This window comes from Labeo rohita, chromosome 24, assembly GCF_022985175.1.
Source record: "Labeo rohita strain BAU-BD-2019 chromosome 24, IGBB_LRoh.1.0, whole genome shotgun sequence".
Classification (NCBI taxonomy): Eukaryota; Metazoa; Chordata; class Actinopteri; order Cypriniformes; family Cyprinidae; genus Labeo; species Labeo rohita.
In genome coordinates this window covers 19,751,486-19,768,098 of record NC_066892.1, presented here as the reverse complement: position 1 = coordinate 19,768,098, position 16,613 = coordinate 19,751,486, and the positions used below count along the sequence as shown (strand labels likewise).

The window sequence follows — 16,613 nt, the reverse complement described above, 5'->3', positions numbered from 1 at the left end:
CGGACTGTTTGCGCTAAATGGGCGGGGCCAGCAGTCTGACTAATGGAAAATGTGAACTGTTCTTAACTGAAATATTTCTGTTTACTTCAAAATGACAGATTTCTTTAGGATAAATGTATTTTTCCTATAAATACCAAGGGTATTCAAGGCCAAAGTGATAAATGTTATGGCGTCTGTAGTGTAGTATAATTTATTATGTATTTTTACAGTGAATAAATTGTCACACAAATAAATAATTTGTCATTATGTCACTTTAAAACATAGAACATACGTTTGTATTTAAAAAAAAAAATGTTAAAAATCTTAAAATTTTCTACTGTCCCTCAGACCATCGAATGTGTGTCAAAATGTAGTAGACTCCCTACCTAGACAGCATTGTAAAGCCTCAAAACTATGAGAGCCCGCCCTATCTATGTAGGCAGCTCACTAGGCTTTGAGACGCAGCCTTCGTGTCATCTGTCAATCAATCCTCACAGAACTAACTGATTGAAAAAAACATCATTGTATTGATTTAGCGCTAATCTGAGGAAATTCACACGATCTCCTCGTGTTGTTTGGCAGAAGTAAAGTGGGACTAAAGGTTATCAGATTAGATTTTAAATTAGATATCGATTGGGCTGAGATTTGTGTAAAACCGAACTCTGAGGTAAAATGTTTTATTATCCAAACGTGCTTCAGCGTCACACTGGCTGCTTTTCTACTATCTGGTATGTACTTCAGTATAAAGATGATTATGAATTTATTTAAATAGTAATAGCAATATTAAATTAATTTAACGTTACTGGCCGTTTGTTTAAAAATTACGCAACGCTTTTTTTCTATCCTACTCACTTGCTAACAACGCTGAGGTAAAGTTTTTAGACAACTGGATAACTTTACAAACTAAACAGTCAAATTTAACTTTATAAAATATGAAAAGGTAAAACAAACTCCACAGAACATGTACAGTTATATTAAACCTACATTTAGACACAATATTTTTTGAGTCAGCAGGACGTTTAAAAACAGTGGGAGCCTATGTATCAAAACATTGATTGAAGTTTTGTTTGTTTGTTTTGTTTTCAGGTTGGCAGCCACTAAAGGCATCAGGATTTCCAGAAGAGAGTATCTCAAGGTCAATATTGGCCGAACATGGTTAGAGAAATCTGTTTCTCATTCAAAATATCACCACATCAAAGATGATAATGAGTGGTACTCTTTCTTTCAGGTGTTTTTATGTTATAATTTTAAAATGTTAATCAGTAGGTTGTGTTCGTGTGTATATATAGTGAAGACATTGTGGATTACGTGATGGTCCAGGTTCCTCCAGTCCATCCCAGTCTTCCCCGGCCACGTTTCTCTCTTTACCTGTCTTCTCAGCTCCAGTACGGCGTAGTCATCGTCTACCATCGCCAGTGTGCTTTTCTGCTGGGTGAGATATTCGTCATGAATGTAAAAGGACTGATTAGTGGTAGTGTAGATAGTACTGCTTTATGAACATTCCCGCAAAACACCATTTAAAGACTTACTTCAGTCTAACCAAAACTGATCAGAGCAACATATACAAAAAATATGCTATTCCTTGTAAAAAAAAAGTACACTTAAGCATATTAAAAAAAAAAAGAGTACTTATTATGGAAATACTATACTTTTTAAAAGGATATACATGCAAACTATTGTTTTTGGACCCTTAGTTGAATGTTATTTGTAATTAAATGAAAATATAGTTTAAAAAACTTTTTTGACCCACTCAAGTAGGACTTAAAGAATAGTTCACCATTAAAAAAATAATAATAATAAATAAAAAAAAACTTTAATTTATGCACACTCACGTTGTTCCAAACTTGTATGACTTTCTTCAGTGGATGTTGTTAACCAAATAGTTATTTTTTTCATCCCATATATTATATTTTTTGACCATACAAAGGAAGTCAATGGGAACCGAAACTGTTTGGTCACTAATATTTGGTTACTAATATTCTAATATCCTTTTTCACTAGGGATGTGCAATACAAGACCAACAAAACAATGCAAAGCATGCACTAATGAAACATGCTCTAATAGTGTTTGATGTAACACTTGTTCTGGTCAATGTTCTCAGCTGGCTCTAATGAGTATATCTAATATTACGTGACCATATGAGGGAAGCACATATGGTCAAATAGCACACATAATTTTCCTGTATTGATCAGCTGCCTGTATTTGAGAAACTGTTTGCTTCCCAGCAGAATAAACCGCTATTAAAATGCTTTGGTTATTCAACCAAACAATGCCAACAATGTTTGCACTCTGGAGCAAATTAATGCTGTTGTGAAATCTTTACTCTGTAGTCTAACTATGAAACACATTGTCATGTGTTGAGTGTGTTAAAGACTAGCATGGCCGATAAGGAACCGGTAATCAGGGAACAATTCAAGCAAGCTGAGATTGAAAGCATTCATCAAAATGACACAGAGATCTCACAAAATAGCAGACAGAAATGGCAACGCATGTAAAGATGCACAAACAGATGCATTTGCTTTAATATGGTGGCGTCTCAAAGTAGACAAGCTGAACAAACAGCTTAATCTATAGAGGTGTTTAATTTATGAGCAGGACAAAATTGAACAGAATTCATTTGAATATAAAATGACCTTAAAATGATGTTTGGACACTAATATTTGCACTACGTAGACCAAGTCCAGCTCCAGCCCACCCAAACCATTTATCAAAACTTAACCGCAAGAACAGACAAGAAATCATCAGGGTTATGATATCAAAATGAGGACATTAACATATGATTTACATATCATTGCCTATATTCAGTAGAATGTCCCACCCTGATAAATGACAGTGTTAAGTATGCCAGTACACAAAAAGTTATCTAGTCATTACAGAGGTCATCTGGATATAAAAGACTTAAAGGTACAGTAGCACAAATAGGTTGTTTTATTTGTAGTTTGTATTAATTTATTGCATTTTTTAAATTATCAAAGAGAGGTCGTAAAAGTTTATATTGAGCAAATTTACTAAGGTAAAAACAAAATAAAAATTTAGGTGCAAGAATCCATGACTTACATTACAGTTGAAGCCAAAAGTTCACATACACCTTGCAGAATCTGCAAAATACTGCAAATTTTACCACAATAAGACGGATCATACAAAATGCATGTTATTTTTTATTTAGTACTGACCTGAATAAGATATATCACATAAAAGATAATAATAAATAATAGTTACATTTATAATAATGACCCCGTGCAAAAGTTTACATACACTTGATTCTTAATACTGTGTACCTAAATGAACCACAGCTGGGTTTTTTTTTGTGATAGTGGTTCATGAGTCCCTTGTTTGTCCTGAGCAGTTGAACTGCCTACTGTTCTTCCGAAAAATCCTTCAGGTCCCACAATTTTTTTTCAGCACTTTGGTGTATTTGAACCCTTTTCAACAATGACTGTGATTTTGAGATCCATCTTTTGAGATTCACTGAGGACAACTGAGGGATGCAACTATTACAGAAGGTTCAAACGCTCACTGATGCTTCAGAAGGAAACACAATGCATTAAGAGCCGGGGGGTGAAAACTTTCTGAATTTGAAGATCAGGGTAAATTGAACTTATTTTGTCTTCTGGGAACATGTAAGTATCTTCTATAGCTTCAGAAGGGCAGTACTAAATGAAAAGTATGATATTGAGGCAAAATAAGAAAAATGAACACAACTTCATTCTGTTCAAAAGTTTACACCTCCGGCTCTTAATGCATCGTTTTTACTTCTGAAGCATCAGTGAGCATTTGAACCTTCTGTAATAGTTGCATATGAGTCCCTCAGTTGTCCTCAGTGTGAAAAGATGGATCTCAAAATCATACAGTCATTGTTGGAAAGGGTTCAAATACACAAAAATGATGGAAAACTAAAGAATTTGTGGGACCTGAAAGATTTTTCTGAAGAACAGTGGGCAGTTTAACTGTTCAGGACAAACAAGGGACTCATGGACAACTATCACTAAACAAAAAAACACAGCTGTGGATCAATCAGGTAACAAGATAGTATTAAGAAGTGTAAACAAACTTTTGTATGGGGTCATTTTTATAAATTCAACTATTATTTTCTCTTGTCGACTATATGTAAAGTCTTTAATGTGAAATATCTTACCCAGGTCAGTACTAATAAAAAAATATGCATTTTATATGATTTCTATTATTTTGGTAAAATAATTAACATTTGTAAACTTTCGACTTCAACTGTATATAGAATTATATAATATATATGTATTGCATATTTTAAATTATTTTTCCTTTTCTAACAAATAAATACAGTCATAATATTCTATAATATCTTTTATTATACTGAAATAAACAGAAATATTTTCTGTTTTCCCAACAGAGGAGGTCCAGCAGACCATCGAGCGCTTGCTTCGCTCAAAGAGACACTTGAACATTGACATGCCAGACACTGATAGGTCAGATACAGGGTCGTCACTGTCATGTTGTGTCACTAATGTAATTCATTCTGACACAGACGTCTATGTTGTTCTTATACACCCGTGACAGCTGTTTATATGACTGCAGTTGCTATGATTCCCCCTGAGAAGCTGTTCTGGGATCATGCTTCCTCCTAGGTTGGTGCTGAATGTCCCTGACTCTCTATTCCAGCTGGAGGAGGCAGAATGGGCGCTGGAGCCCTTTTTTGGAGTGATGGGGGTTGACTGTGAGCCGGCAAGTCCTTACTTGCCATCTCAGGTGATGAACTGCAGCATATACATACGGTTTTCATGAATTATTCATTGGAGTCATATCTAGAGACCAGAATATCTTAGAAACTGGGATCCACTAGCATCTGCATAGCAACCGATGAAAAACTCATACTTTAGAGTTCATAAAAGTGAATTTAACTAACACATCACATTAATCAATCCCTGACCATTTTTGAGCCATTCAGCCATGAATTTATTGTTTATCATCACAGCAGTGCATAGAGGGCTCATCTCCTCTGGTGGCCAGAAAGGAAATTACATCACCTAAAGGTGAGATTTTGAAATATTGCAGCTGATGTGGGTCAAAGACTTGATCTTTATGGTTTTCACTCAATCTATCCCTGTCTTTCCCTTTCAAGGCCTCATTGCTTCTTCTGAATCAATCACTATCAAAGACGCAGAGCCGGTGCCAGTGCTAGCAGCGGAGGTGATTTTCACTCTACATGCATCTCACTCCTCCATACTGGCAATAGAAAACGGACAGAGATCTATATTTGAGTCTGTGTCCACAGTCTTTGCTCACACCAAACACATGGCGCCGCTTCTGTACTATTTGCCCCCACAAAATTCATACAGCTCTTTTGTGAAGTTTTAGATGAAATCAGATCATCTACCCACATGGAGCTTAGTCACGGATAACGCCAGATGATATTATTCATTCCTTTTAATCTATGTTTATTGTACCACATGCTTCATGTGCTATTTCCCAATCTCATGTTCCTTATTTTATTCCAGTTTGGTGGGGCAGAGTTACCCGAAGCCACAGCTCAGGAGATTGACTTGCTCATGGAACAGCAAGATCAGTTCCATCTGGGTGGTGAGATTGACGGATGAGTAGATGGTCTGATAGATGAATATTGATCTCAATTAAGAGCGCCAATGTGTCATTATTAGCCATTCACAGGCCCACACAGAATTTTTGCCCACAGAAGTCTGCAAAATGCTTCACAGATTTCTGCCGAATTGGGATGAACTAACACATCCCCCGCACATTGTGTGTTCGTTTATTTGATGAATTAATTTGATAAATGCTATACTTATAAGAGTAATATTCTCAGCTCCATTTAACACATTTTACCCTTAGCATCTCTTGCACTGTGGCAAAAATATACATTTTCAGATATATATTATACAGATATATTGGAAAATACACATCAAATATTCAGAATATATATTACTACATATATTTACAATATTATTATAGAATATTTAAGCAAAAATATAGCAAAAACAGTAATATTGTGAAATATTATTCCTATTTAAAATAACTATTTTAATATATTTACAATGTAATTTATTCCTAAATATTCAGCAGCCATTACTCAAGTCTTTAGTACTGCATAATCCTTTAAAAATCATTCTAATATGCTGATTTGGTGCTCAAGAAGCATTTTTTATTATCAATGTTCAAACCAGTTGTGCTGCTTAATATTTTTGTGGAAACTGGAAACTGTGGAAACTTTTTTAGGATTCTTTGATGAATAGTTTATGCATTAAAAAAATCCTACTGACCCCAAATTTTGAACAGTAGCATATTTGATTTTTTTCACACATGGGTTCTGCAGATATCCCCTAAAACCCAGCACAGAAAATGCCAAAAATATACTGTTTGCACTCATTTGTAACCTGACCACTTAGATCACTTAGACTGTAACTGCCTTCTACAAATAGCGGTTTCTAAATGAGTCTGTAAGTCAGATGTTTTTTGTATGCTCTCTCAGATGAGGAAGATAAGGAGAGAGAGAGGGCAACAGAAGCAGAGAAATCAGGAGATCTGGATGCTGCTATGGTCTCTATAGAACAGTGAGTAACACTGAGGAAAATAGAGACATGAAGGTTCAGAAGGAAGTACAAGATTCAAATTTGGTTGAATTCTGATTTGCTTGTCAAATCCTTTTTGACTGCACTGTATTTTCAAAGGACCTGCTTGTTCAGACGGTGCAATTAATAACTGGTACATATACTTAATCGTAGTGATTTAAGCTTCTGCACAATGTCAGTGGTTTTTACAACAGCTGAGAAGTGTCACTGTGGAAATTATGCGTTTTTTAATGCCTGTCATGACATCTTGCTGCAGTGCAGAACTCATGGAGTGCAGCATAAGCTTGAAAGCATTAATGTAGTTTAATTAATTGTGTCTCAAACCATGCAGTCATTCACTACATGCCACTACAGCAAATGCCACAGTTCACTGTATAAAAAAAGAGTGAGCAAACATTATATACATTGCACCCTATATGATTAAAACTACTTTCAATCCAATCCAAACCCTTTTTATGGAAGCCCGTTTCCATCACTGAATATTGCGACTTTTTATCTCACAAATCTGACTTTTTTCTCGCAATTTTGAATTTGCATCTCGCAATACAGACTTTTTTCTGAGAATTGCATAATACAAACTCGCAATTCAGACTTTTTTCAGAATTGTGAGATATAAACTCGCAATTGTGAGTTACAGAGTTAGAATTGTGAAATATAAACTTGCAACTCTGATAAATGAAGTCAGAATTGCACCATATAAACTCACAATTGTGACTGTTTTTCTCAGAATTGTGCAGTTGTGAGATATAAACAATTCTGAGAACACATCAGTCTTTTTTCTCCTCAGAATTGGACTTCATAAGTTTATATCTCAAAATTCTGAGAAGAAAAGTCAGAATTGCAAGATAGAAACATTTGTGAGAAGAAAAAATCAGAATTGCGAGTTTTTAAAAACTAAAAGAGAAACTATAAACTAGCAATTCTGACTTTTTTCTCAGAACTGCGAGTTTATATCATGCAATTCTGACTTTATAATTTGCCACTGAGTTTATATCATGAAATTCTGAGGAAAAAAGTCGGAATTGTGAGTTATAACTTGCAATTCTGACTCTATAACTTGCAACTGTGTCATGCAGTTTTTAGAAAAAAAGTCATAATTGTGAGATAAAAAAATTGCAATTCTGAGACATAAGCTTACAATTCTGAGAAATACTCTTATAATTCTGAGAAGTAAAGGCAGAATTGCAACATATAAGCTCACAATTATGACTTTTTTTCTCAAAATTGTGAGTTTATATTCTCAGAAATGCACAATTGTGAGTTAAATCAGAATTGTGAGATATAAACTCGCAATATTGAGAACATATCAGTCTTTTTCTGTTTAGAATTGCACTTTATAATTCGCAAATGCGAGTTTATATCTCAGAATTTTAAGAAAAAAGTCGGAATTGTGAGATACAAACTCATATTTGCAAGAAAAAAGTCAGAATTGCAAGTTTTTAAAAAGCTAAAAGAGAATAAAAAGCTACAGACGGAACTGTGATATATAAACTCACAATTGTGAGAAAAAAAAGTCAGAATTGCAAGATACAAACTCATATTTGCAAGAAAAAAAGTCAGAATTGCAAGTTTTTAAAAAGCTAAAAGAGAATAAAAAGCTAAAGACAGAATTGTAATATATATAAACAATTGTGAGAAAAAAAGTCAGAATTGCAAGATACAAACTCATATTTGCGAGAAAAAAGTCAGAATTGCAAGTTTTTAAAAAGCTAAAAAAAACCCTGAAAACTAGCAATTCTGACTATTTCTCACAATTGTTTATATCTCACAATTCTGACTATATAACTCGCAATTGTGAGTTCAGATCATGCAATTCTGAAAAAAAAATCTGAATTGTGAGTTTGTGTCTCACAATGCTGACTTTATAAATTGCAGTTGACTTTATAACTCAATTGCGAGTTTATATTACAGAATTCTGACCATAACTCGAAATTGTGAATTTAGATCATGCAGTTCTGAGAAAAAAAAAATTAGAATTGCGAGCTTGTATCTTTTGTGAGTTTTTATCACACGATTCTGACTTCATAACTTGGAATTGTGTTTATATCTCACAATTCTGACTTCATAACTCGCAATTGGGAGTTTATATCACACAATTCTGACTTTGTAACTCGCAATTGTTTTTATATCTCACAATTATGACTTAATAACTCGCAATTGTGAGTTTATATCTAACAATTCTGACTTCATAACTCGCAATTGTGTTTATATCTTGCAATTCTGACTATAGCTCACAATTGTGAGTTTATGTTAGACAATTCTGACTTTAAAGCTCACAATTGTGAGATTATATCACGCAATTCTGACTTAATCGCAATTGTGAGTTTATATTACGCAATTCTGACTTTATAACTCACAATTCGAAAAAAGTCGAATTATAACCTATAACCTTTTTATATTTTATTCAGTGGTGGAAACAAGCTTTTGGGATTAAAGAACATTTAAAGAAAAAAGTGATCAAATTTTGATCAGATTTTAAATGTCAATGTGATTTTCACGTTTTATGGTTTTTCATGCTTTTTTTTTAAATCACAATTCTGGTTTTCGCTGCATGTCTAAACACATCTGTTTGTTTTTTTGCTGTGTAGTTCAAACGTGGCATGTGGGACAAAATAGAGCGATCAGGCAGACTCTTAGTTTGGTTGAAACCCAACAAAACATCAATTTAGATAGACAATGACAGTTATGGGCCAAATGTCCTTGACCTAAATATACCTGAAATAAAGAATCTGTTTGATTGCACAGTTTAATGGAGCCCATAAAGTTTGCCTGAACTGGCCGCTTGTGTTGACTGGGTTCTCATTGTTTCAACTCGTCTTTGAATGCATGTTTGCAGGCTGAAGAACAGCGAGTGCATCGTGGATGAGGGGAATGGGCGTCCTACAGAGGTCATCTTAGATAGGGTCGCTATGGAAATGACCCCTCCTCCCATCACCATGCCACCAACCACAGAGGCCAGTGAGAGAGACGTGGAGATGGAGCGCTCCAGTGAGGTTTGTGTGTAGCCATGTCCACATTACCTTGCCCATTATGCTCTAGCATTATATAATCCATATGTGTTTTGAGGCGTGAACGGATTTGTAGCCAAGGCAGTTACATTGGCCTGAATCCACAACAGTGTGCTCAGTGTTTTAATAATCTCTCGCTCTTTCATTCTCTCTCTTGTTTTGTCACTCTTTCTCAGACACTCCTAGTGGAGCAATCTATCCCTCCAAAGAGACGGGGTCGCAAATGCCAACTGATCTTCGCTGACCAAAACACACAGATTTCCCAGGATGCAATGCGGCAACAAATCAACAACCTTCAGATTGAAACTCAGTCTCTGGTGGGAGCTCTGGGATAGATAACAAATCTAATCAGTAGTGCTAGAAATCTTTAGACAGCTCATGATGTGATTTAATGTAGTTTCAGGGAGTCACAGTGTGATTGCATGAATGATTTTTGATGCATCTTACTTTTCCAGCAATAGCATAGGGGTACAAATCTTTAAAGGGTTAGTTCACCCCAAAATGAAAATTCTGTTATTAATTATTCACCCTCATGTTATTCCAAACCTGTAAGACCTTTATTCCTCTTCAGAACACAAATTAGGATATTTTTGATGAAATCCGAGAGCTCTCTGACCTTCCATAGACAGCAAGTGTCCTACCATGGTCAAGGCACAGAAACATAGTAAGGACATCGTCAAAATAGTTGACGTCAGTGGCTGTGGTAGAAAAAAAATGCCAGGAAATAAATGGATATAAATACTAAAATAAGTCTTTATTTTTTTCTAACCCTAACACTAATTCAGTAATTTCCAAAATAATAAATAATTTTAATAAATTAAATAATTTAATACATATTTCACATTTTTTTAATACATACTGTTCGAAAGTTTGGTTGGTAAGATGTTTAGATATAGTTTGAAAAAAATCTCTAGTGCTCATACAATAAAATTGTATTATTGTGAAATATTATTATAATTTAAAATAACTATTTTCTATTTTAATACATTTTAAAATGCAACTTATTCTTGTGATAGTACTGCTGTATTTTCAGCATCATTACTCCAGTCTTATTTAAAAAAACTGTTGCTTTAATTATCTTAAGAAGTCTTTTGTCTCAAGATGTATTCAATAATTGTAGCACTTCTCATTTACTACTTAAATCTACAACATTTTTAAAAACATCAAATATTAGATCAAGTGAGCACAGAATTAACTTTGTACTGGTTCCCATGATCATGTCAAGAATCAGACAAATTTGCACATGTATCTTGAAAAGGAGATGTTTTGAAAATTGCTACGCCACGTTTTTCTGCCATCTAGTGGTTTAGAGAATAGTAATAGCAAAGGTGCCTTTTACCCAGGGGGCATATAAAGTATATAATAATGCCTTATTCTGCATGACTACATTAATTATTACAACTATTAATAAGCAGCAAATTAGTTTATTGAGACAAAAGTTGTAGTGAATAGTGAGAATTGGTTCTGCTCGGTCAAAAATGAGATAATGATACTGAGTGAATGCTCTCGACACACATTATACATTATATCAAATACTTCAAACTCGCTAAAATCCCAGCCTCAGCCCAATCAGAATTACTGGTACTTAGGTAGAAACCTATACATCGGAGCCTGATAAAAATACATTTTTTAAAGAAAGACGTCAAATGGATTTAGAGGCTTTTGCATCTGAACTCTATATATATAATTTTTTTTTATTTTATTTTATTTTTTTGTAAAGCATCTACTTCGATGGTAAATCTGTTTTTTTCTCCAACCCTTATAAATTATTTGCTTAAATGATAAATATGTGATTCTCTTTCTCTGTTTGTGTCTTCATCTTTCTTTCTTTTTTTTTCCTAGTCTGACACTCTTCTAAATATTCCTGCCTCTCGGAAGACATCAGCAACAGTTCTGCTCAGCACACCATGTAACTGTACGTCGTCACACACTGTGCACCACTCAAATGCTTTCTCGTATATAAAAATGGTTGCAATATCATTGGTCATAAAGTCATCAGCAGCTCTAGAAAATGTATCATTTTTTATTTAATCATGTATACATCACAAATGTTTATTAACAAATTGGGAAACTACTGCATCAGCTCCTTTAACTTGCACTGAACTGTTTAGCGGATCTTAATAATGAAACCACTGGACCATCAAAAGGCTCAGCATTTTTATCAGGAAATCAGGAAGTACCCTTACCCTAGCACACTCCACTCTTATAACCATTGACATGCCTCCGGTCCATGCATTGCAGTGCTCATCCACCCTGACCTCCAGGCACTATGGAAATACTGCAGCGTTCCTTCTTCACTCCCCCGTCCCTCCAGGAAACGGCAGGTGCAGGAGGAGAGTGAGCTGTGGGAGAAGGAGAAAGAAAGAGGAACAGAGAGGAGTCGGGAGTCTAGCAGAGAGGTGACGAAGTCTGAAGTTGTTTTTCTGGTCATGTCAGACTCACTCAGAGCCCTGATCTTTCAAGGTTCAAGGTCATGATCTGGTGAATACATTTTACAAACATGTATACTTTTGGGCATTTAAAAGGTTGGTTCACCTAAAAATGAAAATCTCATTATCATTAACTCGTGATGTATAATAATGTACTTTCGTTCAAAATTTCGTTTGTTTCCGTTTTCATTCCTTGCTGTAACATTGCAGCAATAATAAGCCGGAAGACTTAAATAAGAGGTTAGAATTAGCTTAATTAACCTCTCATCAAGCATTTCTGTTTATTTTTGTTACATTTTGGTTAATTTTTAATGTTTTGTGTAACAAAATGTCTCTCTCTCTCTGTTTAGGTTTGACTATAGTAAAGTTAATGCAAAAACTGACATCTCAAACCAACATTTAAACCAAAAAAAAATCAAAACCTTTACAAAAAGTTGTCTTTGAAAATGTCTAAATCAGGTCTTAAATCGCTTTTGTGTGAATTAAGGCCTACAAAAGGTCTTAAATCAGAACAGCAAGTCTTAAATTCATATGATCATGGCATTAATTTTCGTGAGGGATTGTTTCCTCGTGTTTCATTTTTAAGTGAAGCGGAAGCGTAACTTCTGCTGACTTCTGCCATTTTCAGTTTTGTTTATTTGAATTTTGTGTAAGTTATTATTTTATATTAGACATATAATATGGTGTATTATTATTTGTTTTGTTAATTAAAAGTTTGTTACATTAAGTTAATACCGCTAATTTAAAAGTGCAAGTAAAAAAAAGAAAAGAGAGAAAACTCAAACTAAAAACAAACAATTGCTTGACACCGAATTTCCACTAATTTGAAAGTGAAAGTAAAATGTGCACAGCGCTTTTACCGAAGGAAAGCGAGGAAAAGAGGGAAAACTCAAACAAACTAAAAACAAACAATTGATGAATTGCTGCTAATTTGAAAGTGAAAGTAAAACTCGAACTATACATAGAGAACATATTGCTGTACTGTTTTCCCTTCAATTTTTTTTTTTTCTTAAATTTTCTTTAGTTGGTCTTAAAAAGGTCTTTAAAAAGTACCCTCATAAAACCTGCAGAAACCCTGGTCTAAATATATATCAAAATCCACAATGTAATAAAAATAAGTATTTATATCTAAAAACAACGAGAGAATTTATAGGGCTTTTATATAGAGCTACATAGGAATCTACTCTGACCAAATGGCACTAATCTGCCTTCAAAAATTGGGTTTTGAAGGTATTGTCTCTATTTTAATATGAAATACCACCATAATTGAAAAGTAATATAAAAATATTACAAAAAAAAACATAATTAATGCATAACTATTAATTAGTATCATGAAATTCTCTCAAAATACAAAAGAGAAAAGAAAAAATATTATTGAACAAAAATATATTACATTGGTTTTACTGAAAATAATAATAAAAAAAGTTTCATTTCAGGTGTTCAGTCACGTTTGACTGCAAACAACACAAATGTGACCCCCAAATGAATAATACCAGAGGGTTAACCATATTTTGGGGACAAATTTGTACGTGAGCAAAACCTATAAAAACTATAGAAGTCTATGGAAAGTCCCCACAATTCACAAAAACAAACGTGTGTGTGTGTTCTTTCTTTTCTCTTGAATAAGAAGAGATATCCAAAATCACTTCTGTAAAAACCATGAATGTGTCAACAAGTGTTTAGGAAATGTACACAAACTAGAGAATATTTAATTAGATAGTGCCTCATTTGTATACTAAAGTGTCTAAAAACATTCCATTCACATATTCTTTTAAAGGGTATTGGTAGCAAGTACTCTTTTTAAAAGTATGCTAAAGTGCTTTTTCACCAGAGAGTCTTTAACCCACTTCCTTTCTGTGTGTTTTGTGCATGTTTAGGTGGTCAGGGAATCTGGTGCAGCTGCTCTAGTTCTGTCTGAGCTCTCAGGTGACAACTAATTCCTCTTTCAGAACAAAATCAAAGATTTCAGTGTAAAATCACACCTGTTTTTGTGACAGATAAGAACCAGTTTCCAAGTACTTTTTGTTTTACTTTAGCCTCTTTGTTCAGAATGTTAATCAAACTAAAGCATGTAGGCCCATGAGTGATGAATGAATGGCTGATATGGCTGTGTGTATGTGTGTGTTTGTCCAGCTAATTCAGATGTGCCACTGGATGTGTCTAAAGGTGACAAATCTCAGAATGACCTCATCACTCCCACCAGCAGATGGTGAGAACTATTAAAAGAAAAACACAAAATGCATATTTAAAAAGAGAAGCAGTTACTAAACAATGACAGAAGATGTGTCGTATTTAGGACTGCAGTTAAAATCAGCATGAAATCTTGTGAAATAAATATTTTGTAAACAGGTCTCCTATAGAAGAGGCTCCTGTTTCTATGGAGGTGATATTAGAGGAGCATGTTGACCTGCCACAGGGACAGAAGGAGCCTGAGATGGATGACATCACCACTGCCGACCTGCTCAGGTTCATTGAAAAACTTAATAGCTGAACATGTCTTAGTGCGGAACTGTCTGGTGTCATCCAGACATCCATTAGATATTTTTCAATCATCGTTCTTTCTGTCATACAGATTGATCAACGGCTTCATCAAGCGCTTTGGGAAGGTCTGCTTTCACTCACTGCTGCCCCCAGAGGCTGAGTGCAGCACTGCAGCTCATCTGTTCTACAAAATACTGGGTAATCTAGTTTCCACTGTGTAGATATTTGTTTTTACTGTCCCACAGTGTGTTTGTGAAGTGAACTGTGATGTGTTTGTTCTACAGAGCTCCTCTGCAGTCTGAAGTTAAGTGCATATCAGAATGAAGCGTTTGGTGTCATCACAATAACCATGAACCGCTGAATACACACACCGAAAAGCAAACACACATGCTCTTAAACAAGTTGAAGCTGTTAGATTGTAAACTTTTGCTGAGTGCACAGTTATGATAAAATATATTAAGCCGGTTCAGAAGTTATTTCGTAGTTAAATACAGTTCGTAGTCTTGTGTTCATAGCAAACAAATATAGAAATAGTTATACATAATGTTTGTGATGATTATGAATTGTTGGTTATTTTAACATAAATTATTTCACATAGAAGTTGCATGTTTTTTTAAACAGGTAGCGTGCACTTTTTAAATGAAGTTTAAATTACAATAATTTTTTGACAAAAATGAATTATAACAGTGTTTTGAATATGAAATTTTATGATGTTTTAAACTTTTTATGATGTTTAATGTTCATTTTTTATATGCAAGTTAATTAGCTGTTCTCAAGTTATGGAATAAACACGTTTAATGAATTTTGCTAAATGGCAATTTCAATATAATTAATATATTAAAAGAGCACAGTTATTGTCTGTGTATATTTTTGTTTTTACAGACCTATTATTACTATATTATTAATACTAGGCTTGCCTAGTTCTTAGTGTACTTAGTAGTGTACTTTTTTTAAACAACTTTACCACATCTGAGGTAAAGTAAAATCCTTAAAGGGATAGTTCACCCAAAAATGAAAATTCTGTCATTAATTACTCACACTCATGTCGTTCCAAATCCGTAAGACCTTTGTTCATCTTTGGAACACAAAGTAAGATATTTTTGATTAAATCCGGGAGCTTTCTGTCCCTGTATAGACAGCAATGCAACTGACATGTTCAAGGCCCAGAAAGGTCGTAAGGACATCTTTAAAATAGTCCATGTGACGTATGGTTCAACTATAATGTTATAAAGCTACGAGAATACTTTTTGTGCGCAAACAAAACAAAACTAGCAATTTTTTTCAACAATTTCTTCTCTTCCATGTCAGTCTTTGACACGTGTTCAAGAGAGTACCATGGCATAGGCAGATCTGAATGTGAACTTGCAGTCGATTGCAAGAAATGTGCGGGGTTTAAACTGACTAAATGATTGGAGAAGTCTATTGTTTCACCAGATCAAGTTATGATGTTTTAATTAACTATTACAAGGTTAAATTAAAGAGTAGGAGAAGAAAAATTTAATTACCCCTATCAGTTACCAGTCTGTAGGGGCGGTGTAGGACCACTGTAGCAGTTAACCCTCCCAGCAGAAATCCTTTTGTTGTGCCTTGTTGATACTGATCTCACAGGGGTCATGATCTCATGCCTGACTTACCTCATGCAGTTAAACCAGAGCCGTGAAGCAGTTATCACAAATGTAACACCAGCCAAAAACAACAACAGAGGACCAGAGCAGCCCACTGGCCACATTAAAACCCATGCCAACCTCTCTGCTGTGCTGATTACAAAATGAGAGGAGTGATGTACGCAAAACAGACATATACGGTTAAGCAATAGCTAGCATACAGATGAGGAGTCACAGTAAAACTATGAACGGTCAACAACAGCTTCACACCGTCCTCAGATAAACGCTATCCCACCCCATAGCACAGATGCTGGGAATTTTTTAGATGATCTGTGAGAAATCGTTCAATATCTGACTCTCATGGTCAAGGGTATCCCAATGTTTACATTATGTGGCTACATACTGATATTAAGATTTCATTGCAGAATTATTCACACAATTATAATGTACATTAAAGGGAATGAAATCACTGGTTAGAACACAATTTAAATTTAGGGCAATATTTACTATTGTAGCACTTAGTGAGCACAACATATTGGAATGTTGCGTATCCTG

The 16,613-nt window shown here is 34.6% G+C and overlaps 1 protein-coding gene across 1 annotated transcript; it reads left to right on the top strand.

Annotated features, from left to right (window-relative positions):
• The first annotated feature begins 544 nt into the window (after positions 1-544).
• Positions 545-15,123, top strand: rec8b (REC8 meiotic recombination protein b). The gene is made up of 18 exons (XM_051098606.1): positions 545-707; positions 1,066-1,134; positions 1,269-1,411; positions 4,346-4,421; positions 4,581-4,701; positions 4,928-4,985; positions 5,075-5,142; positions 5,451-5,532; positions 6,437-6,518; positions 9,373-9,529; positions 9,721-9,861; positions 11,387-11,459; positions 11,786-11,943; positions 13,851-13,899; positions 14,107-14,182; positions 14,323-14,439; positions 14,546-14,652; positions 14,739-15,123. The coding sequence occupies exons 1-18, from the start codon at positions 652-654 to the stop codon at positions 14,813-14,815; spliced, it is 1,710 nt and encodes a 569-aa protein (XP_050954563.1). The 5' UTR covers positions 545-651; the 3' UTR covers positions 14,816-15,123.
• The last annotated feature ends 1,490 nt before the right edge of the window (positions 15,124-16,613 follow it).